Source organism: Dipodomys merriami, unplaced genomic scaffold, assembly GCF_024711535.1.
Source record: "Dipodomys merriami isolate MVZ:Mamm:240054 unplaced genomic scaffold, mDipMer1.0.p SCAF_78, whole genome shotgun sequence".
NCBI classification, from domain to species: Eukaryota; Metazoa; Chordata; class Mammalia; order Rodentia; family Heteromyidae; genus Dipodomys; species Dipodomys merriami.
The window spans coordinates 5,695,546-5,723,544 of NW_027206379.1; the positions used below are offsets into that span (position 1 = coordinate 5,695,546).

At 60.3% G+C, this 27,999-nt stretch overlaps 2 protein-coding genes across 2 annotated transcripts; one reads left to right on the top strand and one right to left on the bottom strand.

Annotated features, from left to right (window-relative positions):
* The first annotated feature begins 32 nt into the window (after positions 1-32).
* Chid1 (chitinase domain containing 1) lies at positions 33-27,506 on the top strand. Its single transcript, XM_070009487.1, has 13 exons — positions 33-111; positions 9,184-9,337; positions 10,406-10,555; positions 10,981-11,113; positions 13,416-13,460; positions 14,456-14,562; positions 15,196-15,257; positions 18,584-18,676; positions 22,247-22,348; positions 22,883-23,038; positions 26,809-26,889; positions 27,088-27,130; positions 27,327-27,506. The coding sequence occupies exons 2-13, from the start codon at positions 9,227-9,229 to the stop codon at positions 27,423-27,425; spliced, it is 1,182 nt and encodes a 393-aa protein (XP_069865588.1). The 5' UTR covers positions 33-111; positions 9,184-9,226; the 3' UTR covers positions 27,426-27,506.
* On the bottom strand, positions 89-2,851 carry LOC138818655 (anti-sigma-I factor RsgI2-like). The gene is made up of 3 exons (XM_070009632.1): positions 2,827-2,851; positions 1,620-2,102; positions 89-363 (listed from the first exon to the last, which is right to left on the bottom strand). The coding sequence occupies exons 1-3, from the start codon at positions 2,849-2,851 to the stop codon at positions 89-91; spliced, it is 783 nt and encodes a 260-aa protein (XP_069865733.1).
* Positions 27,507-27,999: the final 493 nt, after the last annotated feature.

Genomic DNA, 27,999 nt, shown 5'->3' on the forward strand with positions numbered 1-27,999 from the left:
GGGGTCCAAAAAGCTGGCGTGGCGCGGTGCGGCGGCTGTGGGCGGGACTTCCGGCGTGTTTGAGCGTCTTCCGGCCATGCGCGAGCGGTTAGCCGGCTTCCTGACATGAAGGTGAGCCCCACGGCGGCAGAGGTTCCTTGTGCTCCTCTCCCTCCTCCTTCTCCTCCTTCTCCTCCTCTTCATCCTCCTCCCACAGCCTGGGCTTCTCCGCAGTGACGTGGGCGCCAAGACCGAACGGACGGGCGGGCCAGGCGGCCGGGGTGTGCGCGAGACCGCGGGGGCGGCGGGCGGTGCGGGCGGGCGGAGTGTGACCGTGCGCGCGGGCGGTGCGGGAGGAGTGTGACCGTGCGCGCGGGCGGTGCGCTGCGGGAGGAGTGTGACCGTGCGCGCGGGCGGTGCGGGCGGGCGGAGTGTGACCGTGCGGGCGGGCGGTGCGGGAGGAGTGTGACCGTGCGCGCGGGCGGAGCGCTGTGGGAGGAGTGTGACCGTGCGCGCGGGCGGTGCGGGCGGGCGGAGTGTGACCGTGCGGGCGGGCGGAGCGCTGCGGGAGGAGTGTGACCGTGCGCGCGGGCGGTGCGGGCGGGCGGAGTGTGACCGTGCGGGCGGAGCGGGCGGGAGGAGTGTGACCGTGCGCGCGGGCGGTGCGGGCGGGCGGAGTGTGACCGTGCGCGCGGGCGGTGCGGGCGGGAGGAGTGTGACCGTGCGGGCGGAGCGGGCGGGAGGAGTGTGACCGTGCGCGCGGGCGGTGCGGGCGGGCGGAGTGTGACCGTGCGCGCGGGCGGTGCGGGCGGGAGGAGTGTGACCGTGCGGGCGGGCGGAGCGCTGCGGGAGGAGTGTGACCGTGCGCGCGGGCGGGCGGTGCGGGAGGAGTGTGACCGTGCGCGCGGGCGGAGCGCTGCGGGAGGAGTGTGACCGTGCGCGCGGGCGGAGCGCTGCGGGAGGAGTGTGACCGTGCGCGCGGGCGGTGCGGGCGGGAGGAGTGTGACCGTGCGCGCGGGCGGAGCGCTGCGGGAGGAGTGTGACCGTGCGCGCGGGCGGAGCGGGCGGGAGGAGTGTAACCGTGCGCGCGGGCGGAGCGCTGCGGGAGGAGTGTGACCGTGCGCGCGGGCGGAGCGCTGCGGGAGGAGTGTGACCGTGCGCGCGGGCGGAGCGGGCGGGAGGAGTGTGACCGTGCGGGCGGGCGGTGCGGGAGGAGTGTGACCTTGCGTGCGGGCGGGCGGTGCGGGAGGAGTGTGACCGTGCGCGCGGGCGGAGCATGCGGGAGGAGTGTGACCGTGCGGGCGGGCGGTGCGGGAGGAGTGTGACCGTGCGCGCGGGCGGAGCGGGCGGGAGGAGTGTGACCGTGCGCGCGGGCGGAGCGCTGCGGGAGGAGTGTAACCGTGCGCGCGGGCGGAGCGCTGCGGGAGGAGTGTGACCGTGCGCGCGGGCGGAGCGGGCGGGAGGAGTGTGACCGTGCGCGCGGGCGGTGCGGGAGGAGTGTGACCGTGCGCGCGGGCGGTGCGGGAGGAGTGTGACCGTGCGCGCGGGCGGTGCGGGAGGAGTGTGACCGGGCGCGCGGGCGGGAGTATGACCCTGTGCACGGGCGGTGACGTCGGGAGGACGGAGGAGTGTGACCCTACATGGGGTCGTGACAGCTGGAGGAGTGTGACTGCACACGGGGTTGGTCACAGCTGGAGGAGTGTGACTGCACAGGGGGTTGGTCACAGCTGGAGGAGTGTGACTGCACACGGGGTTGGTCACAGCTGGAGGAGTGTGACTGCACGCGGGGTTGGTCACAGCTGGAGGAGTGTGACTGCACGCGGGGTTGGTCACAGCTGGAGGAGTGTGACTGCACACGGGGTTGGTCACAGCTGGAGGAGTGTGACTGCACGCGGGGTTGGTCACAGCTGGAGGGGTGTGACTGCACACGGGGTTGGTCACAGCTGGAGGAGTGTGACTGCACACGGGGTTGGTCACAGCTGGAGGAGTGTGACTGCACGCGGGGTTGGTCACAGCTGGAGGAGTGTGACTGCACGCGGGGTTGGTCACAGCTGGAGGAGTGTGACTGCACGCGGGGTTGGTCACAGCTGGAGGAGTGTGACTGCACGCGGGGTTGGTCACAGCTGGAGGACAGTGTGGCTATTAGGGGTAGAGAGCTAGCGCAGTCAGTGTGCTGAGTGGTCAGGAGTAGGTCTCCGATTTGTGCCAGGCAGGCAGGAAGTATGGATTCCCCCTAACTTTCACCAGGCTGAAAGCTCTGGTGACTCTGCAAGCAAGGGTATCTCCTGGGCTCCTTGCTTCACAGGTTTCTAAACAGAGGCTTGGAGAGGTCAGTGACCAAACTGGACCTCGTGCCGTCCCATTGTGTGGGGATGTTAGTGTCCTGTGGTTGTAGCCCCCAGCCCTGAGCAGGCTGCCCCAGGGTCGTCTCATCTGTGAATGGTGCCTGTGACTTGGCTGTGGAGTAGCATATGGTCAATAAAGTTCACCCAGGTTTGTGATCTTCCTGACTCGTGTGTATGTATCTGAATATGTATGTTATATGTATATGCATATGCATATGTATATGTATATGTATGTGAGTATTGGACCTTGAAATCAGGGCCAGGGGCTTTTCGCTTTTTCTCTCCCATGAATGCTCTACCCCTTGAACCACACCTCAACCTCCAGCTTTTTTGCTAGTTAATTCAAGATAAGAATCTCACATTTGTCCACCAGGGCTGGCTTCAAACCACAATCCTCAGATCTCTATCTCCTGAGTAGCTAGGATTATAGGCATGAGCTATCGGTGCCCAGCCTGTCCTGACTCTTACACCAATTTTATTTCCAAGCATGAAAGCTTCTCACCTAAGAACACAGCTACAAAATTCATGCTCAAAGGTGAAATCATAGGATGACCCCTCTACTTGGTGTAAAAGCATCATTTCCATTAAAAAAAGAAAGCTGTGAATGAAATTTATGGCTCAGTAGTAGAGTGCTTGTGTACCATGTTCAGGGGTCTGGGTTCAGTCCCTTCACATTGAAAAAGCAAAAAGGCAGTGGGACTCTGGTGGTTCACCCCATAATCCTTGCTGCTCATCACCTCTTCCCGCTGCTCAGGAGCCTGCGATCTGAGTATCACCGTTGGAAATCAGCCCAGGCAGGAGAGTCCATGAGACTCTTACCTCCAGTAAACCACCCAAAAAAGACAGAAGTAGAGCTGTGGCTTAAGAGTGTTAGCCTTGAGTAAAAGCAGCTTAGGGATAACACCCAGCCCTGAGTTCAAGCCCCAGTGACCCCCATCAGTACCAGTCAGCATTCCACAGTACTGAAGTGAGATCGGTTCTGAGAGACTGAGGCTAGTTCTTAAAAACAAATCAGAAGGCCGGGTGCCGGAGGTGCCTGTAATTCTAGCTACTCAGGAGGCTGAGCTATGAGGATCACAGTTCAAAGCAGCTCAGGCTGAAGAGCTGAGGCACAGCGCCCAGGCCGAGTTCAGGCCCCATGACCAAAACAACAACAACAACAACAAATCAGAAGTTAAGAGTGTGTGACAGCGGAGGCCGGGAGGCGGGTCTCATCACGTTGACTCTACCAGACCAAGTGTATGAGACGGTTCTGTTCGTCCAGTGTCATCATGCTGCACTGGGAGGGGGGGGGAATCATCACGTTGACTCTACCAGACCAAGTGTATGAGACGGTTCTGTTCGTCCAGTGTCATACTGCACTGTGGGGGGGGGGGTGCTTCTTCCCAAAGAAGGTCATTGGTCCTTGGAGAAGAAACACATTTTTATGTTTTGCAGTCCTGGGGCTTGAACTCAGGGCCTAAGATGCTCCCTTAACTGAGATTCTCAGATCTCAGCCTCCTGAGTAGTTAAGATTACAGGCGTGAGCCACCGGCGCCCAGCTCTCCCTTAGCTTTTTTTTTGCTCAAAGCTGTCACTCTACCACATGAGCCACAGTTCTACAGCCAGCTTTTGTGGTAGTTAATTGGTGATCAGAGTCTCACAGATTCTCCTGCCCAACTGATTGTCAGGTCTGGTAGGATTACAGATGTGAGCCACTGACACCCGAGGAGAAACACACGTCACACGGTGATTCAAGAATGCTGGGACCCCGAGGCTGAGTGAGGGGCGTGGTGGAGAGTTTGCCCTCATGGGCACCGGAGCTGAGAGCGGGTGGGAAAGAGGGAGTCCCGCTGTTACCCTCAGACCACACTGCCTTAACCCCGCCTTCCCCCCCCCCCCCGCCGTTACCCTCAGATCATACTGCCTTACCCCCCCTGCCGTTACCCTCAGACCACACTGCCTTACCCCCCCTGCCGTTACCCTCAGACCACACTGCCTTACCCCCCCCACCATTACCCTCAGACCACACTGCCTTACCCCCCCCACCATTACCCTCAGACCACACTGCCTTACCCCCCCCCCCATAGTTTGCACTGCTCAGCTGCCAAGGATAACACGAGCCCTGGCCCTGGCATTCTCCTGGGTCTGTACATTTATTTCATTTATTTACTTATTTTTGGCCTGTCCTGAGCTTGAATTCGGGGCCTGGACACTCACTGTCCCTGAGCCTCTTTGTGCTCAAGGCTAGCGCTCTGCAACTTCTGAGTAGTTTCTTGGATATAAGAGTCTCTCAGACTTTTCTGTCTGGGCTGCCTTTGAACCTTGGTCCTCAGATTTCAGCTGCTTGAGTAGCTAGAATTACAGGTAAGAGCTACTGGTGCCTGGCTTTGTTTTGTTTTTAACTACACCCCTCCATGTTTTCCACATATCCCCTACCCCTGTTCTTCCACCCTTTTGTAGAGAGGAGGAATCATGGGAGGTGGGGATCACAGGTCAGGGAATAGGAAAGCTGTGTACTCAAGGATAGCTTCCTCCTTTACCCTGGCCCAATTGTTTTTTTTGTCTTTTTTTGTTTTTTTTGGGTCCAGTCGTGGGGCCTGAACTCTGGGCCTGGGCGCTGTCCCTCAGCTCTTCAGCTCAAGGCTAGCACTCTACCACTTGAGCCACAGCGCCACTTCCGGCTTTTTTCTTATGTGGTGCTGAGGAATCGAACCCAGGGCCTCAGGCATGCAAGGCAAGCGCTCTACCACTGAGCCAACTTCCCAGCCCACCCTGGCCCAATTGTGTATCTGCAGAACCTCATTTGGAGACCCGAGGCCACAGTGGGGGCGGGGCACCGGGCCACACCCTCAGGTCAGTCCTGGACTGCGCCTTCAGGGTTACAGCCTTCTGTTTTTTCACCCTTTCCTCTGTCATCCGTGAAAAGAGGAGTTTATACTCAGGCAGGGGTTTAGGGGTTTAAGATACACCTGGAGCCAGGGCAGCCATAGTCAGCCTGGCCAGGCAAGCTCTGGGTGATTCATTCACCCCAACCCTGTTACATGCCAAAACTCCATCCAGCCCAAGCCTTACAGTTTACTGTGGTGGGGTGAGGGGAGGTGGCAGAAGGCTGTTACCCCCATTACCCCCTTGCTTTTCCTCCTTTCGCTGAGGGGAAACACTGGTAGGACGGGAGGTCAGGGTTGGAGGGTAATGGGAACCTAGATCGCCCCCTCCAGACACCAATGGCTCTTAGCAGTCACTGCCATTTCTCGAGGTCTTGAGCATCCAGCATTGCCCTGCGTGCCCCCGGAGCGTGGCCAGGCACCTCCCCTGGCTGGAGAAGCCCCTGGGTAGCCGTGGCGTGGGAACATGCTGCCACAGTCACCTCCCGTACCAGCCGTGGGAATCCCTGGCAGCAGGGCAGAGCAGGGCAGCCTCTGCCCAGGAGGCAGAGGGGTGAAGGCAGGCACCCAGTCCAGGGGTCACCGAGGAGGGCGGCAGCCTTGGGGGTGACCGGGATCATGTGTACTCTTCCTGGCTGGGTTTTCTGGAGCTAATTCAGCCTAGATTCCAAGCCTAGATTCTGAGGTGCTTCTGGCCCCAGGGGGAGTGAGCTGGGTCAGCCTCAGACCTCCTGCCAGCTTCTGCCCTGGTTTTGTGGACCCTCGGCAGGCCTGGAACCCGTGCTCTGCAGGGCTGAGAGAAGAGGTGAGGCCACTTGAAGGACTGACAGCCTGCAGAACTGTGGCTGTGCAGAATTTCCCAAAACCTAAACGTGAACAGCACCGCTAATAAAGTCCAGTGCAGAAGCTGAGGCCGGAGGCTCACACCCCTTCATCCTCGCTACTCAGGAGGCTGAGATCTGAGAACTGCAGTCTGAAGCCAGCCCCAGCAGGAAAGACTGAGACTTTTTATTTTTTGTGTTTTTTTTTTTTGGTCAGTCTTGGGGCTTGAACTTGGGCCTGGTCACCATCCCTGAGTTCTTTTGCTCAAGGCTAGTGCTCTACCACTTTGAGCCACAGCACCACTTCCAGTTTTCTGGTGGTTAATTGGAGATAAGAATCTTATAGCCCGTGGCTATATACCTGTAATCCTAGCTACTCAGGAGGCTCAGATCTGAGGATCGAGGTTCAAAGCCAGCCTGGGCAGGAAAGACTGTGAGACTCTTATCTCCAATAAACCACTAGAAAAGGTGGCGCTGTGGCTCAAATGGTAGAGCGCTAGCCTTGAGCTGAAGAGCTGAGGGACAGCGCCCAAGCCCAGAGTTCAGGCCCCACAACTGACCAAAAAAAAAAAGAATCTTGCAGACTTTTCCTGCCCAGGCTGTCTTTGAGCCATTTTCCTCAGATCTCGGCCTCCTGGGTAATTAGAGTTACAGGCGTGAGCCACCAGTGCCCAGCTCCATGAGACTCTTATCTCCAATAAATTACTCAAAAAAAAAAAAAAAAGTGCAGCTATAGCTCCAGTAAAGCACTAGCCTTGAGCCAAAAACCTCAAAGACAGCATTCAGGCCCTGAGTTCAAGACCCTGGACCAATATCGAAAGAAAGGAAGAGAGAGAGAGAGAGAGAGGGAGGGAGAGGGAGAGGGAAAGAGAGGGAAAGAAAGAAAAGAAAGAAAGGATTCAGTGCAGAAAATACAAGTAGAAGAAACGAATGACCAGTAGTTCCTGGTTGCCAGTGCATTCACATTTCCACCTCCTTGGCCCTTTCTTATGCGGGCATTTATATGCAGGCGGTGGCTCTAGATGGTCATCCAGTGGCTGAGGGCCCAGGAAGGAGGAGGAGGACTGTGAGGACTGTCCAGCTGGCGTGGCGGTTCCCTCTGGTAATCCTGGTTGTTCAACAAGATTTCAATGTTAAGGCCAACCTGTGCTACAGAGCAGGTCTCTGTCTATACACACACACACACATTCCTACATACATATGTCTGTGCAAACATGAACATAGAGACATACAGGTCAGGTGTGGTGGCACATCCTTGTACTCTCAGCATTCCAGAGACGGGAAGATCTCAAATTTGAGACTAGCCTAGCTACAGAGAGTTTAATAACAAAAACAACAAAACAAGCTGGGTGCCAGCGACTCAAGCCTGTCATCCTAGCTACTCAAGAGGCTGAGATCTGAGGATCGCAGTTCAAAGCCAGTCCTGGCAGGAAAGTCCGTGAGACTCTTATCTCCAATGAACCACCAGAAAATCAGACATAGCACTGTGGCTCAAGTGGTAGAGTGCTAGCCTTGAGCTAAAGAGATGAGGGATGGCACCCAGGCCCAGAGTTCAAGTCCCATGATTGATCAAAAAGAACCAAAAGCAAACACTAATATATTCTGCTGCATAGGGGCTGGGAAGGTGGCTCAGTGGTAGAGCGCTTGCCTCGCATGCATGAGACCCTGGGTTCGATTCCTCAGCACCACATAAGCAAAAAGAAAAAAGCCGGAAGTGGTGCTGTGGCTCAAGTGGTAGAGCGCTAGCCTTGAGCTGAAGAGCTGAGGGACAGCGCCCAGGCCCAGAGTTCAGGCCCCACGACTGGACCCCCCCCCCAAAAAATATATATATATACATATATATATATTCTGCTGCATAAATGCAGATTTCTGTTGTGTTGTGTTGACCCGTGGAGCTGCAGGCTCCTCAGTGCCTCTCTGTGTCGAGTCTCTGAGGTGCCGGGGCCTGAGCTGGCCTGCGTGTGAGAGGAAGGAAGTGGACAGTATAATGGTGATAACCAGATTGTCATTTGAAAAGCCTTTTGCAGCTTGAATTTCCGCTCGGCTCGAGAGTTTTCCGGATCCTCCTGTAAGCAGGCTCTCATCCTTCTCATAACCAGTGGACACCCTGACTTACTTGAGTGTTTGTTTCTGTGATCACTAGTGAAGCTGAGTTGCTAGACTGAAGTATTGTTGTATTTTATACCTCTCATGTCCTTTATTTTTAGATGAGGACATTTTTAGCATGATGTCTTTTATTTTGTAAAATTTCTTCACATATCATGGATCCATTATAGGTAGAACCCAAATATGTGTTTTCTGACTTAATATTTGTCTTCAAATTTGCTTCTTTACGTCCCAAATTGAAGTTTTGGTTCTTTCTTTCAGGAGACAGGATCTCACAGCTACCCATGCTGTCTTTAAACTTACGGGCTCATGCAATCCTTCCACCTTAGCTTCTCCAATAGCTGAGCTAGCAGGCAAAAACCACAGAACCTAGCTTTGAAAGTGTCATGTCTGTTTGTTGTTGTTTTGTCGCTCGTGGGGTCTGAACTCTGGGCCTGGGCGCTGTCCCTCAGCTCTTCAGCTCAAGGCTAGCGCTCTCACTTGAGCCACAGGCCCACTTCGAGCTTTTTCTGCTTATGTGGTGCCGAGGAATCGAACCCAGGGCCTCATGCATGCAAGGCAAGCGCTCTACCACTGAGCCACCTTCCCAGCCTGAGTTTCCTGTTTTTATGTGTTTAACTTCAGTAGTGAAATTTTCTTTTATAATGTGTAGTTGTTGATACAACTGAAAAAGCTTCTGTCCTGAGATTATGTAAATAAGTGTATCCATAGTTTTGGGGTTTGAGAGGATACACAGAGCCATTGTTTCCCTAGAGGGCTTGCTGGGCAGCCCTCGGCAGTAGGGGAGTGGTCTGTGTCAGAGGGCTTGCTGGGCAGCCCTCTGTCTGTGTCCAGGGGTGGTAAAGCTCCTGCCCAGGTGTCTAAAGTTGGTGGTGGTGGAGGCAAAGGGGCCCAGACGTGCAGAGGACTCGATTCCAGGGCCGGCCCAGAGCAGAACTGTGTCCCTTGGAACCGAGGTCCAGCCCAGACCCGTGAGGCCCTAGGCTTTGTTAGAGGTGCTCCCATTAGCAGAGGGCTGCCGGGCTCCATGCGGGGCGTGTTCTGTGTTCTCTGCTCTCTCCGCAGCTTCCTGGACACACAAGTTGGCCCTGGCTGTGAGGTGCCTGCCATGTGGGCACTGCTCCATGTCCTCTGGCTGGCTCTAGCCTGTGGGTTTGTTCACACTACGCTGTCAAAGTCAGATGCCAAAAAAGCTGCCTCAAAGACACTGCTAGAGAAGGTAGGAACATGACATGGCCCCAGGGTAGCCAGGAGCTAACGCATCACAATCCTCTCCCCAGGGTGGCGTTTGTGGGTTTGTCCCTGGAGGGACTTCACTCCTCCTGACACTGCCAGCAAACGGGTGACGGGCAGGCAGCGGGGTGGCCAGCGGGAGTCAGGGCGGCGGGAGTCAGGGCGGCTGGTCTGCAGGTGGTGGGCCCGCTCTTTGGCACGCTTCGTTTCCCAGTTCAGGACACATTTTCTGTGGCAGTTTCAACTTTCCTCCACCTCCTGCTTTTCTTCCATACCCCTGCTCCACTGCCCTGGCATTCCGTCCCCCCACAGCTCCCTCTGTGTCACAGCCTTCATGCTGCTCTGCTGACAGGGACCCGGGGATTGCCACGCCACATGCCCACCCTCCGTCCCAGAGCTCTCCATGCTGCTGGCTAGGTTGCTGTGGCGGGACCATTCCTGTAACCCAGTTGGGTCTGACCGATGCGCTCCACCTGGAAACAGAGAACCAGAATAGTGGGCGTCTCTGTCCCTCGTGGAGCCAGCCATTCAGGGAGTAGACTGGGCCAGGGGAGCCTGCGCTGAGCCCCAGAGCAATGGCAGAATCGTTGAGTCAAGAGACAGATGGGGGACTTTGAGAAAAAGAGGTGGAGTAAGAAAGGTCTGTTCATAAGGCACAAGAGCATCCATATTGGGGGGCACAGGGAGATAATAGTGGGGCAGCATGTTCCTCACATGATCTAGGCGTGTGTGGCCCTGGAGTGCCCAGGGACCACCGGCTGTCCATTTTCACATGTGGGAAAATGGGAGCCACCATAATTGTCTGCCTGCTCTCCAGCCCAGAGCAAGGGTAGGCCTGGCCCCTGGCAGCTGCACTGTCTGCCCACCGAAAGCTAGAGTGGAGTCCCCAGGCCACCTGCGTGGCTGCCTGTGAAGTTCCCAGGTCGGCTGTGCTGTGTTAATCCAGAGACGGCCCATTCTGAGTGGAGTGGGGCGCTGCGCTGCGCTGCCCGCAGTGCCCTGCTCACACTGATGCCAGCTAACTGACGGCCTTCTCTCTCTCCTTCTGCTGCAGACTCAGTTTTCAGATAAGCCTGTCCAAGATCGAGGTCTGGTGGTGACAGACCTCAAGGCAGAGGATGTGGTGCTGGAGCATCGCAGCTACTGCTCAGCAAGAGCCCGGGAGAGAAATTTTGCTGGAGATGTTCTAGGCTACATTACTCCAGTAAGTTGGGGCCCTGTGGTATGGAGGGACAGGCTTCGACCCTGGCTCCTCCCAGCCCCCGGGACTGGCTGGCTGCCTCCTAGTCTAGGCTCTGCTCTCTTGGCTGTTGCTTCCGTGGGAGCGGTGCCATCCTGGAGGTGGCAGAATAAAGGGCTGCTCCCTGAGCCTCGAGAGGGGCCCTGGGGCTTCCTGGACCCAGCTGCCATCCCAAGGGGTACATACGTACCAGTTTAGGTGGAGGGGTGTCACCCTGGGCACAGGGGACACCAACGAGGATCTCAGGCTGTGGCCGCAGTCCCAGCAGCTCGAGGGTGGCGGGCGGCCCAGCCGCTGTCACTCAGGCTCCGCCCGGCCTATCCCGAGCGAGCGGCAGCCCCAAGGAGCAGGAGGTGTGAACTCACCTGCACTCATCCCTCCCCTGCCAGTGGAACAGCCATGGCTACGACGTCGCCAAGGTCTTCGGGAACAAGTTCACGCAGATCTCACCAGTCTGGCTGCAGCTGAAGAGACGTGGCCGGGAGATGTTCGAGATCACAGGCCTCCACGACGTCGACCAAGGTCTCCTATCTCCTCTTTGCCTTTGTTTTTCCTTGGGGCTGAGAAGAGTGTGCATGGGTGTGTGTCAGTACGAATGCACGTGTGTGTGACATCACATGTGACTTGGGGTGTGTCGGTGGCTGCTGAGGTCAGGGTGTGTGTGTGTGTGTGCATGTCTGAGGGTGATGAACATTTAGCCTACCCCTCATGCTGCATAGCCGAGCCCAAAGTGCAGGCTGGTGTGCGGGCTGGTGTGCGGGCCAGGTGTGAGTGGGGCCTAGCAGCCCGCAGCGTAAGCCCCACGGGGCTGCCCGCCACGATGCTCCCCGCCACGGAGCTGCCTGCCACGGAGCTGCCCGCCACGGTGCTCCCCGCCACGGTGCTGCCCGCCACAGGGCTCCCCGCCACGGTGCTGCCCACCACAGTGCTGCCCGCCACGGGGCTCCCCGCCACGGTGCTGCCCGCCACGGGGCTCCCCGCCACGGTGCTGCCCACCACGGGGCTCCCCGCCACGGTGCTGCCCACCACGGGGCTCCCCGCCACGGTGCTGCCCGCCACGGTGCTGCCCACCACGGGGCTCCCCACCACGGGGCTCCCCGCCACAGTGCTGCCCACCACGGGGCTCCCCGCCACGGTGCTGCCCACCACGGGGCTCCCCGCCACGGTGCTGCCCGCCACGGTGCTGCCCGCCACGGGGCTCCCCGCCACGGGGCTGCCCGCCACGGGGCTCCCCGCCACGGTGCTGCCCGCCACGGGGCTCCCCGCCACGGGGCTCCCCACCACGGGGCTCCCCGCCACGGGGCTCCCCGCCACGGTGCTGCCCGCCACGGTGCTGCCCGCCACGGGGCTGCCCGCCACGGGGCTGCCCACCACAGTCCTCCCCGCCATGGGCCTCTGCAAGGCTGATCAATGTTTGGATGGCCACACTGGGGAAGCTACTGTCCTGGAGCTGACAGAGTGGAATTCTAGGGCGTTTTCACCTCTCTCTCATTTCAGACTCAGGAGTCAGGTTGGCTATGGGATGGGCTTTCCCTTGCACACTCAGGCTGCATGCGAGTGTGTGCAGGGCCGGCCCTGGCATGACTTGCACAGGCCCTAGGCAGTGAAGGACCCAGGCCGTGGACTCTGTCCTCCTGGTAGCTGTCTCCAATTGAGATCCAGGGAGGAAGGTGGAGCTTGGGACGACGCTCCACCGAGAGCGGCTCCATCAGAAGGGGCCTGAGTGTCTGTGGCTGACCAGCACCGAGCTCTGACATGATTAGCAAAAGAGGAGATAGTCAACTGGAGTTCTGAGAGCAGAGCTGTTTTCCTTGATTCTGGGAGAACTGTGAAGAGATGATGGAGCGTCTGGTGGGTTCCTATACTGTGAGAACTGAGAGGAGGTGATGGGGCGTCTGGTGGGTTCTGATACTGTGAGAAGCGTGAGGAGGTGATGGAGCGTCTGATACTGTGAGAGCTGAGAGGAGGTGATGGGGCGTCTGGTGGGTTCTGATACTGTGAGAAGCGTGAGGAGGTGATGGAGCGTCTGGTACTGTGAGAACTTGAGGAGGTGATGGGGCGTCTGGTGGGTTCTGGTACTGTGAGAAGCGTGAGGAGGTGATGGAGCGTCTGGTACTGTGAGAACTTGAGGAGGTGATGGGGCGTCTGGTGGGTTCTGATACTGTGAGAAGCGTGAGGAGGTGATGGAGCGTCTGGTGGGTTCTGATACTGTGAGAACCGTGAGGAGGTGATGGAGCGTCTGGTACTGTGAGAGCTGAGAGGAGGTGATGGAGCGTCTGGTGGGCTCTGGCCATTCCTCAGCTTGGAGGACCTGCTCTGATATTTCCAAGGTTCTCGGAGTTTAGTCACCTGTCCCCTTGTCTCATGCAGGGGGAGTAGGCTTAGTCACTTTGTAGGGGCAGGAGGAGGGTGCTGGAGCCAAGGGGGGCCAGGAGGAAGGGTAAGACTTGGTCGAGTAGGGTTGCCCTGGGCTGGGTAGAGGTCAGTTCTTTTTTTTTTTTTTTCCCCATCACGGGGCCTGAACTCTGGGCCTGGGCGCTGTCCCTCAGCTCTTCAGCTCAAGGTTAGCGCTCTACCACTTGAGCCACAGCACCACTTCCGGCTTTTTCTGCTTATGTGGTGCTGAGGAATCGAACCCAGAGCCTCAGGCATGGGAGGCAGACTCCACCACTGAGCCACCTTCCCAGCCCCAGAGGTCAGTTCTCACATGGCCTCTTTCCCTGGGGCTCCCTCACCTCTTCCACGCTGCTGTTTTTCTTCTGGAGTGTTCTGAACCTTCCGAGCAAGCGTGTGCCCGTGTTGACTGCTGGTCCATGTCCCGCAGGGTGGATGAGAACCATCAGGAAGCAAGCCAAGGGGCTGCGGATAGGTGAGTCCAGCGGGCCTGTGTGTGGTCAGGCCCCGAGCCCTCACACTGCTCAAGTGTAGGCTGTGCTTCTGACTGCTCTGAGCTCAGACAGCCGGTGCTCCTCCCCACCCCCACCCCTCGCTTGGCATTCATGGCTCATGGTCCAGCCCAGTGCTAGGCTCTTCCACTCTCCTGGACTGTGACCCATCAAGACCAGGACCATCTCCACCAGTGACTGCATCGTCTTCTTTTTGTGTGTGTGTGTCCGATCGTGGGGCCTGAACTCTGGGCCTGGGCGCTGTCCCTCAGCTCTTCAGCTCAAGGCTAGCACTCTACCACTTGAGCCACAGCGCCACTTCCGGCTTTACCACTTGAGCCACAGCGCCACTTCCGGCTTTTTTCTTTTTGCTTATGTGGTGCTGAGGAATCGAACCCAGGGCCTCAAGCATGCAAGGCAAGCACTCTACCACGGAGCCACCTTCCCAGCCATCGTCTTCTTCTATTTCTTTCTTCACCTGTCCAATGAGCAATGATGCGTTCTGAACCATGCTCAGCGTTCTGCCCAGGATTGACATTTACCCTGGAGCTCACCGCTCGGGGGTGGGCATGTGCCCCTGGGGCAGCAGAGTGAGCCTGCGGTGCTCGGGCTGAGGGCGTGACCCTGGGGGTTGGGCCAGAGCTGTGAGCTTGGACTGAAGAGGCACGGGGCGAGGTGCGGGGCGGGGCGCGGGGCGGGGCACGGGGTGGGCGAGGTACGGGGAGGGGCGCGGGGCGGGGCTGGGAACGCTCAGGTCAAGGCCAGGTTGGTGACACCCTCAGAGACACCAGCAAGCAGCCCGGCCCCTAGGGAGCGGGGTGGGGGGTGGGGGAGGGCTCCCTCCCGGGCCTGGGGTGTGGGTATGGGCATCATGCTGGACCCCTGGCTGTCCAGGGGCCTTTCCATCCGTCACCACAGCCTGCTCTGGGGCCAAAGGGCAACGAGCAGAGGACGCCGACTCCCTGTGTCCTCTCCTCAGTGCCTCGGCTTCTGTTTGAGGACTGGACCTTCGATGACTTCCGGAGCGTCTTCGACAGTGAGGACGAGATAGAGGAGCTCAGCAAGACTATGGTCCAGGTGGCAAAGGTGAGGTCTGTGGACGTCCCGGGCCTCAGCTCAGGGCTCGGGAGGGCTCAGGAGGGCTCAGGGCTCAGCCGCCCGGCCCGGCCTCCAGCTCAGGAGGGCTCAGGGCTCGGGAAGGCTCAGGGCTCAGGAGGGCTCAGGGCTCAGCCCACCCGGCCCTGGCAGGTAACACCTGTCACCGCAGCTCTCCTGCCCGCCACGCCCTCAGGCCCCACAGGGCCTGTACTTGGCTGCTGTGGCCTGGCTTTCTACGTTGGCATTTGCATTACAGCCCCTGTCTTCCAAGAGGGTGGCCTTGGAAGGGCACGGCATGGCCTCCTGACCGCAGTAGTTCTTGGGGTGGGAGGCCCCTTACCGCCTGGAGCAGGGGTTTCTGTTGACCAGACCCCTCTTCTGTTCTGCTTGAAGCCCACATCTGCTGGCACGGTGTGCTTGGCTGCAGGGGTGGAGGGAAAAGGGTGGGCAGAATGCAGGAGTGCCCCAGCCGGAGCCCTCCCTCCGGAGAGGGAGACGGTGTGTGCCGCCGGCTTGGGTCTGGCCTCGGGCTGGAGTAGGGCCTTGGCAGAGTGGCTCCACGGCTGTCTCCTCACGTCTTGTGGGTGCCTGATCCTCCTCATCTGCTCCTGTTCCTTGCAGAACCAGCATTTTGACGGCTTTGTGGTGGAGGTCTGGAGCCAGCTGCTGAGGCAGAAGCACGTGTGAGTGGGAGAAGCGGGTGGCTGTCCATGCTGGGCAGTGTTACAGGGAGACCTCAGGAGAGGGAGGCTGGGGAGGTGTCTTCCTCCAGCAGCCTCTGCTCCTGGGGGGGACAGGACCCCGAGAAGGGGGGCCTGCTCCTAGAAGCTGGTATGGCCGAGCCAGACACCCCGGTCTGGTAAAGAGAGGGTGGCCTTGTGCAGGAGGCCAGCTTGCTGGAAAGCAGACACCTCCCAGCTGAGCACAGGTGCGCCTGCCGAGAGGAGGCGGGGGGGGGGGCCAGTGCAGGCCTGGGGTGTGGCGGTCCCAGTGTCCTCCGGGGGAGGGCGGGCTGGCCCGGCCGGAGCTGCCACACCATGCTCCCCCCACCCACCCATGGGCCCCCACAGCCCTGAGGATGCCACCCCTCTTTCTTTCCTCTGCTGTCCTGAGAGTGTTGAGTGTGTGGGGCATGCCCTGCACTGCCACTGGGGCGCCGACCCTCCCCCTGGGCTCCTGTAGTTCACAGCTGGGGTTGGGGTGAATCACAGGCTCCAGTGAGCCGCAGGAGCCTGGGGCAGCAGCGAAGTAAGCCTACAGGGCCCAGGAGCTCTGGCAGGGCAGGGCAGGGAGGGGCGGGGCGGGGCGGGGCAGGGCAGCTGGGACTCAGGAGGGAGGCAGGACCTTCACCTTCCATAGCTCTGCCAGACTTGGGGTCTGCCTACAGAACGCAGCCAAGGGAGCACCATCGTCGCCAGGGTGGAACTTGTGCTGGCCTGGGTGCGTCCTTGGTAGAGGCTGGCGCAGCCCACAGTAGGTACCTGGGCAGCAGAGTCCTGTAGCCAGCCAGCCGGCCCTTCAGCCATAGCTGAGCGCTTTGGAGTCATCTTTCTCTCTCCGGCTCGGGGCTGGCTGAGGAGGCCCCAGAGGAGGTCCTGGCTCGCCTAGCATCCCTGTCACCTCCTAGTCCCTGTGTCTGGCAGGAGACTTGCAGATCTTAGCTCTGCCGTGTGGGGGCAGCATCCCCACACCACTTATGTGGCGTCTGGGGAGATTGGGGGGTGGGGAGGGAAGGAGGAGGAGGACTCGGGTGTGCCTTGAGCGACTTGTGCCAGGGCCCTTGTTGAAGGTAGCACCGCGCATGGGGCCGGGGCGTTCCCAGCGCTGGGGGAGCTCCTGCACACCCCCAGGGAGGGAGTCTCCCAGGGGAGACAGCTCCGCCACCCGCCAGCCTTCCTGCTAATCCTGGACTGCGTGCCCACTAATCCGAGCCCTGCCCGCATCCACTTCCATCTCAGCGCATTAACCATGCAGGGAGCAGCCTTGTGTGGGCGTCTGGGCTCCGCACTGAGGCCTGGCAGGAAGTCATGGAGCCTGGATAAGTGAGAGGCTGCAGCAGGGGCTCCTAGTGACTAGTGCTAGCGCTGGGAGGAGGGATTGGCGGGAGCGTCAGCCGGGTGGCCACGGAGCTGAGACACTGTCCGGTGTTGGCTTGGAGCCGCCTCCCACAGTGAGCCCCGCTGTGTCAGCCATGAGAGGAGTGGTTGGGAGCTCCCGCCCTGCCGGCTTCTATGGCCCTCCCCCCCCCACATCTGTCCTGGATTTGCAAAGCCAGATCATTCTGGCAACGCTGTGCTCCACATGGACACTTGTCCTTGGTCCAGGTGGTAAAGTGAAATGGCTTAGGGTCTCCATGACACATGGCCCCTCCGTCCCCCAGGGAGTGGAGAGGCACCCAAGAACTGTCTGACGGCTCTGGGGCTTCAGATTAGCATCTGGCCCCACATGGAGACCACCACACCTGACCGATGGGAGGCACGGGACAGGCAGCCACGGGCGGGGGACTGGATCGCCCAGGCTGCCCAGGAGTTCCTGACTCCCCTGACCTCACGCCAAAATCTCCAGGGGAGAGCGGGGGCCCTTTATCTCCCTGAGGCCCCTGGCAGAGAGAGCCCCTGGAGAGGGTGGTGCCCGGGTTTGCAGAGCTGGCCTGGTCTTATCCCAGCAGACAGCCGAGGTCCTGTGGTAGCCCTCCCAGCACGCCAGAGGCCGGTGGTGTGATGGGCTTTGGGGACAGCAGCCTACTCTGACGGTATCTGCTCTTCAGCTAACCCTCACCCACCCCGAGAGAGGCCGGGCCGTGGCGGGGAGGGGGGAGGGGGGGCTGGCAGCCCTGGCCCACGTGTTTGTGCTCCAGGTTCTGGCTGCGAGCACCGGCCGCCAGGCGCAGGCTCGGAGGCAGCTTACCCAGGGTCTGAGGACACAGTCCTCGGTGGTCCCTCGCAGCAGTCCCCGTCCCAGAGCACTGTCCTCTGGAGGCCAGCTCCAGCCTCTTTGTGAGGTCGGACTCCTCGTGGGAAGTGCCCCGGTTTCCTGAGGCCCTAAAAGTGGCCGTCGGTGTGCTCCAGCCTGGGAAAGCGGCCCACCGCTATGGAGCACAGGCAGGAGGGTCCTCCCCCGGAGGGGCGGCTTCCGAAGCCATTACCTAGAGGTGGGAAGCAGATGGGTGGCGGACACCTCTGGTTGGACACCTGTGAGGCCCAGTACCCACGCTGGCACGCCGCCGGCTCGGCATGCCCGTGTGTGTCTGTGTGTGTGTGTGTGTGTGTGTGTGTACAGCCACTGGCAATGCAGACACCAGGCCAAGGAAGAAAGGTGGCGGACGGAACTCGGGCGCCCCCCATCCCTCACGGCCGGGGTTCTTCCGCTGGAACCACAGACCCTCAGGGTGGAAAGTGATAGCCCAATCTGGGCCACATCAGAAAGAAAGCAGCCACTCCTGTGCAGTGGTCAGCCATCGCTGGGACCCAGGCCTTGCCCCTGCTCTGCAGAGCTGTGGCGGGGTTGGGCGTGGCGGGGCGGCGGGCCTGGCACAGGGTGACACCTGGGTCTGCTCCCGAGGCCAGTGTGGAGGTAGCGTACCAAAGCTGACCTTGCAGCCAAGGCACCGGGACCGCGGGCGCGGCCCACCTCTCCCCACCGGGACAGGAGCCCGGGACAGGGCAGGCCACAGGGCGCAAGGCCGGCGTCGGTCCTGGAGGTGCACCAGCCTGGTGTGGACTGTGCACCCTGCGGTGTCGCACAGGCTGAGGATGAGCGGAGATGCGGGGTGATGTCGGGGTCCCCGCTCTGCCTCCAGTCCTTTTGGCTTCCCAGCACTCTGAGGCCTGGCACCGATCCCTGCTCTCCTGGCCCCTCCCCAGGCCCCTGGCCGGGTTACACCCAGGGGTGGGGTAAGGAGCCCCGTTGATGGGCCTGGCTCTGCTCTTGCGGGGTTGATCCGGGGACCTGGCCGCGTTCGGAGAGCCCGGTGGTGCTCTGGGCCAACCCCGTGTTCCGGTTCTTGTAGGGGTCTCATCCACATGCTCACCCACATGGCGGAGGCCCTGCACCACGCCCAGCTGCTGGCCATCCTGGTCATCCCCCCCGCCGTCCTCCCCGGGTAAGTGCCGTCTCCCTCCCCGCTGCGGATGGGCAGCCCCTCGGGCGCTGCTGACGAGTGCTGGCCTCTTGGTAGCGTGAGCTGCGCCTAGCTCTTTTTTTTTTGTTTGTTTGTTTTGGGGCCCGGTCGTGGGGCTTGAACTCTGGGCCTGGGCGCTGTCCCTCAGCTCTTCAGCTCAAGGCTAGCGCTCTACCACTTGAGCCACAGCGCCACCTCCAGCTTTTTTCTTTTTGCTTATGTGGTGCTGAGGAATTGAACCCAGGGCCTCCTTCCCAGCCCCTCTTTTTTTTTTTAATGTCCCACAAGTGTTTACAAGCAATGTGGCAGCTGCGCACTGTACATGAACAGCTCATGTTCGATGTTTATGTCTATACAAAAGTCAGGTCCAATTGCATGCATTTTTTTTTTTTTTTTTTTGGTCGGCTGTGGGGGCGTGAACTCTGGGCCTGGGCGCTGTCCCTCAGCTCTTCAGCTCCAGGCGAGCGCTCTACCACTTGAGCCACAGCGCCTCTTCTGGTTTTCTGGTGGTTCATTGGAGATGAGAGTCTCACAGACTTTCCTGCCCGGGCTGGCTTTGAACCTCCATCCTCAGAGCTCAGCCTCCTGAGTAGCTGGGATGACTGGCGTGAGCCGCCGGCACCCGGCTATGAATTCCTTTTTGATTGCCTGGATTCCTGACATCGTCACATTTTCTAGGAAATGCGCCATTGCTGTGAGCAGCGCTTCACATATGCAGAGCAGAGGAGGGGAGCAGGCCCCATGTGCCGTCCCGCCGTCTGGTCAGCAGGCGAAGGCAGTGTCCACAGGGCACTGGCCATGGCTGGGGCTGTGCAGCCAGGACACCACAGGCTAAATCAGGGCCTCCATCCACCCCCCCACCCCCTCTCCATCACCCCCCCACACACACCTGTACACACACACCCACACACACCTGCACACACACCTGCACACACCCCCACACACACACCTGCACACACACCCCACACACACCTGCACACCTGCACACACACACCTGCACACACCCCACACACACCTGCACACACACACACCCACACACACCTGTACACACCCCACACACACACCTGCACACACACCCCCACACACACACCTGCACGCACACACCCCACACACACCTGCACACACACCCATACACCTGCACACACACCCCCACACACCTGCACACACCCCCCCCCACACACACCTGCACACACACCCGCACACACACCCACACACACACCCCACACACACCCCCCACACACACCTGCACACACACACCCCCACACACCTGCACACATACCCCCACACACACCTGCACACACACCCCCCCACACACACACCCACACACCTGCACCCACACCCACACCCCCGCACACACCCCCCCCACATACCTGCACACACCCCCACACACACACCTGCACACACACCCCACACACACACCTGCACACACACACCCCCACACACACACCTGCACACACACCCCGGCTTCTTAACTGTTCCAGCCCGTCAAGGTACCTCTTCTGAAACTCTTGGGACAGGGCTGTGACCTGGGTGCTACTGCAGGAACAGGACAGTTAGACTCATGTCTAACTGCCAGAGCATTGGGCAGAGAGCTCACCTAGCATGCATGAAGCCCTGGGTTCGATTTCTCAGTACCACATACACAGAAAAAGCTGGAAGTGGCACTGTGGCTCAAGTGGTAGAGCGCTAGCCTTGAGCAAAAACAGCTCAGGGACAGTGCCCAGGCTCTTGAGTTCAAGCCCCAGGACTGACAAAAAAAGCAAAAAAAAAAAAAAAAAAAGCTGACCCACTCTGTGAAGAGAGATCTGGAGCGGGGGCGGGGGGACAGGGTGGGGATGGGGGGGCAGGGCAGGGGCACGGTGCGCACGGGGGGGGGGCACATCCCACCATTGGAGTGGGACACCTAAATTCTGCCCAGTGTCGGCTGACTTCCAAGAGCAGCCAGTCCAGTGTGCAAATAGCTATTGAGCCGCCTGCACATGGTTCTAGAAAGATGCCTCTGGTGTCTAGCTAACCATGCAGTCCTCCGCTCTCTGGAGTGACGTTAGTGGACGTGGCTGGACGTGCCCCTGGGCTGAGGTGGGCAGACTCAGCGACAGCCACGCTGTGCTCTTGCAGACCCGCAGCCTGCCTGCAGGGAGATACAGGATCCTAGCGTGAGACCTTCCTGCCAGAGAAAGAGGCAGCTAGGAATCAAAATCACTGTAGAAAACACCCCTGTCCACACTAACCCCAGAACTAGCACACATCACTATCTTGCTTTAGATCTACTGTAAAGAAAGCTTTAAAACAGCTGGGCACTGGTAGCTCACACCAGTAATCCTAGCTACTCAGAGGCTGAGATCTGAAGATCGTTGTTCGAAGCCAGCCTGGGCGGGAAAGTCCAAGAGACTCTTATCTCCAATTAACCACTAAAAAAGCAAAAGTAGTACTGTGGCTCCAAAGTGGTAGAGTGCTAGCCTTGAGCTAAAAAGTTCAGGAATAGTGCCCAGGCCCTGAGTTCAAGCCCCTGTCTGCCAAAAAAAAAGGAGAGAAAGAAGGGAGGGAGGGAGGTTTAGAAGGAAGTTTCCAGGCGCACACCTGTCATCCCAGCTACCCAGGGGGCTGAGATCTGAGGAAGGTCCGTAAGACTCATCTATTATTAACCACCAAAAAGCTGGAAGTAGAACTGTGGCTAGAGTGCTAGCCTTGAGCAAAAAAGCTCAGGAACACACAGGTCTGAGTTCAAGCCCCAGGACCAGAACGAACACAGGCACGCACGCCTGCCCGCCCGCACGCCTGCTGCACCTGGAAGGCCATGTTTACTAAGAGGTAAACAAGGCCCCATGTCTCCTCCTCCCACCCCTGTTCTTCAGTCCCTGGTGCGCCTGACCTGAGCTCTGGGCCATCAGCTAGCTGGCTTCCCACTGCCACCCCAGGGAGTCCCCTCTACGCATTTCTCTCCCTGTCTAGCCCCCGCACCCCCACCCCCCGCAGCTGACAATTCCCAAGGAGGGTGTCAGTGGCCAAATGCCGCTGGGACACCAGTCACGCAGGATGGGACTAAGGGGAGTCACCCCCAGCTCTCAGCCATGGCCCCCGACTTCCTCTGGGAGCCAGGGAATCCTGGAAGGCAGGGCCTGGCTGGGGAGCTATGGGAGCTCCTCCTGGAGTGTCGAGGGGTGAGGCCTGAAAGGCTCCAGCGGGCTGTGGTCAAGCCATGGCCTTCCGGAGGGACGGGAGCAGGTCTGGCTGAGGAGCCACGCCTGCCCTGTGCTGCTCGGGGTGGCCGGGCCTACGTCCTCAGTGGGACTCGCTGGGTCTTGGCCTGCTGCCCCCTGAGGAGCAAAGGCTCCAGGGTTGGGCTGAGTGAAGGCTGCTGCGGGTGGGGCCGAGGGTCGCTCCGTGAGGCGGGGAAAGGCGGTGCCTGTTGGCATCCGGGCCACGGCCACGCCCTCGTGTGCCCTCCGGCGGCATGCGCCCGGGACGGACGGGGCTGAGAGCAGGGAGGGTCTGGGAGGGTCCGGGAGGCCCCGCATGGCAGGCTCAGGGGGACGTGTTTGCCTCCTGCAGGACTGACCAGCTGGGCATGTTCACACACAAGGAGTTTGGACAGCTGGCCCCTGTGCTGGACGGCTTCAGCCTCATGACCTATGACTACTCCACGTCGCAGCAGTGAGTGTGGGCTTGTGGGCCGCAGGCCTGTCACGGCACCGGGGCTGCAAGCCCACTCGGGCCTCAGAGCAGATGCCCTCCTGCCTATGGGCTCTGGGGTTCCGCATAGACAGGCAGCCGCCACCTTCTCTGGGCCTGGCTACTGCCTGGTGGTGCTGTGCCTGCCCTGGGCTCAGGATCAAGAGGGGTGGTCAGTGGGGAGGGGCTGCCTGGGGCAGAGCCCTGTTGTCAGAAACTTAAGTCATGTCTCTGGGCCTTTGGGGAGGACTGTGAATCTGTCAGCCAGGACCTTCCCTGTGCCTCAGACCCCCCAGCGGGTCTGGGGTGGGGAGGCTGTGCACACCGCCCCTGCCCCTGCCAGGGTCCAGGCCGACTTACACCAACGGCACCCTGGTGATGGGTTGCTTCTGGTTCTTGCTGGCTCTTGTCACAGAGGGAGAATAGCCGTGGGTGGGTGTCCTGGAGAACTGGAGTTTGTCAGGCACAGGGCCTCCTCCTCCTGGATCTCCACCCCCACCCCCCCTGCCCCCACAGGCCTGGTCCTAATGCCCCACTCTCGTGGGTTCGAGCCTGTGTCCAAGTCCTGGACCCCAAGTCCCAGTGGCGAAGCAAAATCCTGCTGGGGCTAAACTTGTATGGCATGGACTACGCAACCTCCAAGGACGCCCGTGAGCCTGTCATCGGGGCCAGGTGAGCGGGCCCTGGGAGGCAAGTTCACAGGGCCTCCAGTAATGGGTGGTGAGGGGCTGTCACTCCCAGGAGAGGGAGAGTTGCAAGTGGAGAGGCTGGGGCTGGTCTCCCTGGACTTACAGGTTGTGCAGTCAGAGTTAGGGACTGGGTGGGCGCCTCTGTCCTGCTTCAGGGCCCCCAGCGTGGCCGCCACGCCCAAAGCACTGGCCCAGGCGCTGTCTCTGGGAATTTGTCCTGCCATCGTCTGGGGATGTGCACAGAAGCAGGGCCCCAGTGGCTTGGGAGGCGTGGAAGCAGGCCCCATGGCTTGGGAGGCGTGGAAGCTGGGCGCCTTTTTTTTTTTTTTTTTTTTTTCCTGGTTGTTTATTGGAGATAAGAGTCTCATGGACTTTCCTGTCCAGGCTGGCTTTGAACTTCAATCCTCAGATCTCAGCCTCTTGAGTAGCTAGGATGACAGGCGTGATCCATGGTGCCCCGCAAGCTGGGCCCCATTGTCTTGGGTGTGGACGGGAGCTGGGCAGCATTGTCTTGGGTATGGACGGGAGCTGGGCAGCATTGTCTTGGGTGTGGACGCGAGCTGGGCAGCGTTGGCTTGGGTGTGGACGCGAGCTGGGCAGCGTTGTCTTGGGTGTGGACGGGAGCTGGGCCCCATTGTCTTGGGTGTGCGGGAGCTGGGCAGCGTTGTCTTGGGTGTGGACGGGAGCTGGGCAGCATTGTCTTGGGTGTGCGGGAGCTGGCAGCATTGTCTTGGGTGTGCGGGAGCTGGGCCCCATTGTCTTGGGTGTGCGGGAGCTGGGCAGCATTGTCTTGGGTGTGCGGGAGCTGGGCAGCATTGTCTTGGGTGTGGACGGGAGCTGGGCAGCATTGTCTTGGGTGTGGACGGGAGCTGGGCAGCGTTGGCTTGGGTGTGCGGGAGCTGGGCCCCGTTGTCTTGGGTATGGACGGGAGCTGGGCAGCATTGTCTTGGGTGTGGACGGGAGCTGGGCAGCATTGGCTTGGGTGTGCGGGAGCTGGGCAGCATTGGCTTGGGTATGGACGGGAGCTGGGCCCCATTGTCTTGGGTGTGGACGGGAGCTGGGCAGCATTGTCTTGGGTGTGGACGGGAGCTGGGCAGCATTGGCTTGGGTGTGGACGGGAGCTGGGCAGCGTTGGCTTGGGTGTGCGGGAGCTGGGCCCCATTGTCTTGGGTGTGCGGGAGCTGGCAGCGTGTGCTGGCTGGTATGACAAGGCTTCAGGTTCCTCAGGCCAGCAGGTGGGACTGGCTAGAACGGCCCCTCCTCTTCTGTTGCCAGTGTTTTTGTCCTCCCGCGTCTGCAGCATCTCTGGTCCTGTGACTGTGCTAGTCTGACCGCTTCACCTGGGTTGTGCTTCATTCCTGGAGTTGCTCAGTTGTTGGCGCTTCTCCTCTGTCCGTACCGCCCAGCCCAGCGTCATGCTCGTTGCGAGGTCTGAGCTGTCTGCTGTCTCTCGTCTTAGCGCTCTGACCCCTGCACTCACCTCTTAGGACATCACAGCCACCGCACACAGGGCAGCTTATTGTACTGAAGTTAGCCGTGTTCATTCAGTCTAGACGGCTGGAAGGGCTGGCTCCTGATGTCTCTCTTCGGCTGCATGTGGGCAGATGGTGTCTTTTCCCTCTGTCCATGGGTGATGATTCTTGTGTCTCTGTGTGCTCTTGCCCTCCCTCTGAACCCAGGGCCTTACCAACCCTTGCTACACACCCACTGTGCTAGCAAGGGCCCTGGCAGTGTCTCTCACGCCCGCCTCAGCCTCCAGTGCTGGACCCGAGACCCTCCTGGGGGTCGAAGGACATCCGTGGCTCTGCCATCTGCCAGCCATACACACAGCCAAGACCCTGGGGTGGGCAGGTGTCTGGCTCACGTTGTGTTGGGGCCCAGAGCCAGGCCATCTGATCCTGCCCAGGGTGTGGTCTGCACAGTGCAATCCAGAGCTCTGGCTGGCCCCTGGAGTTCTGCCTTCAAAGCAGCCTGGCAGGGGCTGGGAATGGGGCTCAGTGGTAGAGCGCTGGCCTCGCATGCATGAGGGCCTGTGTTTGATTCCTCAGCACCACATACACAGAAAAAGCCAGACGTGGTGCTGTGGCTGACGTGGTAGAGCGCCAGCCTTGAGCACAAGACCTCAGGGACAGTGCCCAGGCCTGAGTTCAAGCCAGGACTGGGGGGAAAAAAAAGTCTGGGGGCTGTGTTGCAGCCCAGGGGCCACAAGTCCAGCGGGGGCTCTCTGCCCTCCCCCATCATGCGGCTCTGCCGGCGGGCCCACCGCAAGGCTCAGCCACACAGCCCCGCCTTCCCAGGGCCCAAGTGTTTTGGACCGGACCTCGGAATTTCCTCGCGGGAGCCTCAGGTGTCCACCATGGTCCCCGCACTTGGCTGATGACCGGGCCTCCACGTGGGGGCCTGGCGGGGCCCCTGGGCTGCCGCCCCGCAGCCCCACTGCCAGCCTGGTGAGGAGCCATTGCCGACTTGCGTGATGAAGCCCGGCCCTGCAAGCACAGGCAGACGCGCCCCACAGACGGCAGCGCTGAACACCGGAGGGTTGGCCGGCCAGTGGGGGGCCGGGCAGCCAGCGGGGCCAGGCCAGGAGGGCCAGGTGGCCAGCGGGGGGCCAGGTGGCCTGCCATTCTAGTCAGGCCCAGGGCAGCCCCCCCCCCTTCCCACTGCGCTCCTGTTCCACCTTCCTCCCCATGTGTTGCCCCAAACCTTCTGGGAAAACCTACTCATCAGACCCAAGGAGAAAAACGTCCCACGGCTGCTGAGCCAGCAGTCTTGACGTGACCGGGGCGCCCACCGGACTGAGTGTAGAGCTGGCCCTGGGCCGTCCGGCTGTGGAGATGCATCCCCAGCCCAGCTCTGGGCCTGTCCTGCCAGTGTGCCGGGCTGTGGCTCCACAGGAGACCCTTTGGATGCTGCACGGCCAGGAAGGGTCAGGACTGTCCTTCAGCTGGTGTTTCAAGGACTGTAGCTTAGGTCCAGGGCTTCTGTGAGCCATGTGGCGGGCCGGTGCGGGGCTGGAGGTCTCACTGTGGATTTGCTCTGGGACCTGGAGTTGGGCAGATTTGTTATCTGTCCCTGCCTCTAGCCTCGGTGGGTCCCCCGGTTCTAGGCCACACTCTCCACTTACCCATGCATCCTGCTTTTCTTCTTGTGGAGCTTTCCAAAGCCAAGAGGTTTCCAAACAGGTCTTTGTGGAGTGACACTCCATGTCCTCGTGGAAATACACAGGACACCCTCTTGGCCACTGAGGCTCTAGGTCTGTGGCAGGTCTAGGTGAGGTCTTGTGAGTGTTCTCTTTTTAATTGTCAAGGTGATGTACAGAGGGGTCACAGTTAGTAAGGTAGTGAGTACATTCTTGCCGACCTTGTTTACCCCCCTTGTGATTCTTTGAAGGACAACATAATTATTGTATCATAATATTCCCTATTTCATGCTGGGCACTGATGGTGACTTAATCACGCCTGTCATCCTAGCTACTCAGGAGGCTGACATCTGAGCATTGTGGGTCAAAGCCAGCCCGAACAGTAAAGTCCATACGACTTTATCTCCAATTAGCCACAAAAAGCCAGAAGTGGAGCTGTGGCTCAAGTGGTAGAGCTCTAGCCTTGAGTGAAAAACAAACAGCTCCCTGGCCCCCCTTGGCTGGTCCTGTGGGTCCTCTGACCTGTGAGCCCCACTCCGCCCCACGTGCAGGGGTGGCTGCAGCCCCGGCCCAGGGGCCCGGCCCGCCCCACACCCACCCCCCGGCCTCCCCAGGTATATCCAGATGCTGAAGGACCACAAGCCCCGCATGGTGTGGCACAGCCAGGCGGCAGAGCACTTCTTCGAGTACAAGAAGTGAGTGATGTGTGCACACAGCTCTCCAAGCCGTGGCAGCAGGTCCCCGGGGGAGTGCGGGTGTGGGGGACGGCAGGGCCTGGGTCCAGAGCCCCCATGGGCCCTCTGCATGGACCCTAGCCCCAGGCTGGGGTGGGAGCCTGCCCCTGCGTCCCGCCGTGCCTGGCCCCGTGCTAAGACCGCCCCCTTACCCCACAGGAGCCGCGGCGGGAGGCACCTGGTGTTCTACCCGACTCTGAAGGTACATGTGCTGCTGGGTGCTGGCCGGGGCGCTGGGGTGCGGGCAGTGGTGTGGGTCAGGCCAGGTGTCAGCATGCTGCACCACAGCAGCGCCTCCTCCTCACAGCCTGTGCACTCTGCCGTGGGAGCCAGCCCGCAGGCCAGCTTGGGTGTGCTGCTGGGGAGACCTCTGGGCCCACCCCTCTGTCTGTGCCCAGTCTCTGCAGGTGCGGCTGGAGCTGGCCTGGGAGCTGGGCGTTGGGGTCTCCATCTGGGAGCTGGGCCAAGGTCTGGACTATTTCTACGACCTGCTTTAGGCCGGGCAGGTCTCACATGGACATGGATGGACTTTTCTAAGCCACGGAATGACTGGTGAAATACAGAGCTCTGCCATTTGCTGTGACGTGTCTGCTGTGGCCCAGGGGGAGGGGGCATGCACCGGAGTCCTGAGATGGAAATCGGGGCCCCGTCTTGCCTGCCTGCTGTGGGCAGGACCCATGGCCCCTACTCCACCGGGCGCCGCTCGGAGCCCAGGCCTTCCAGCTGCTCCTGGAGGCCTGGGCTGGTTTGGAACACCTGAGCCAATGGAGATCTGTGTACTCCTGGGAACTGGGACGCTCTTCTGTCCTCACAGCAAGGTCTCCGCGGGTGGTGTCCCCATGGGGCCTGGCCTGGGCTCTTTTGGGACCTGGGGTTCACAGCCAGCCCCACTTTCATAACACTCTGGCCCAGTCTGCTCAGAGGCTGTGGGGCAGGGCCTGGAAGGACTGGGGGCTGTGAAGGTGCAGCCCCCAGGGTGGACACCAGGGCTCCAACGGCCGCCACAGGCAGTGAACAGCAGAGCTGAGCCTGGGAGGAAGGGAGACCTGATGGGGGGCTGGCCCGTCCCCG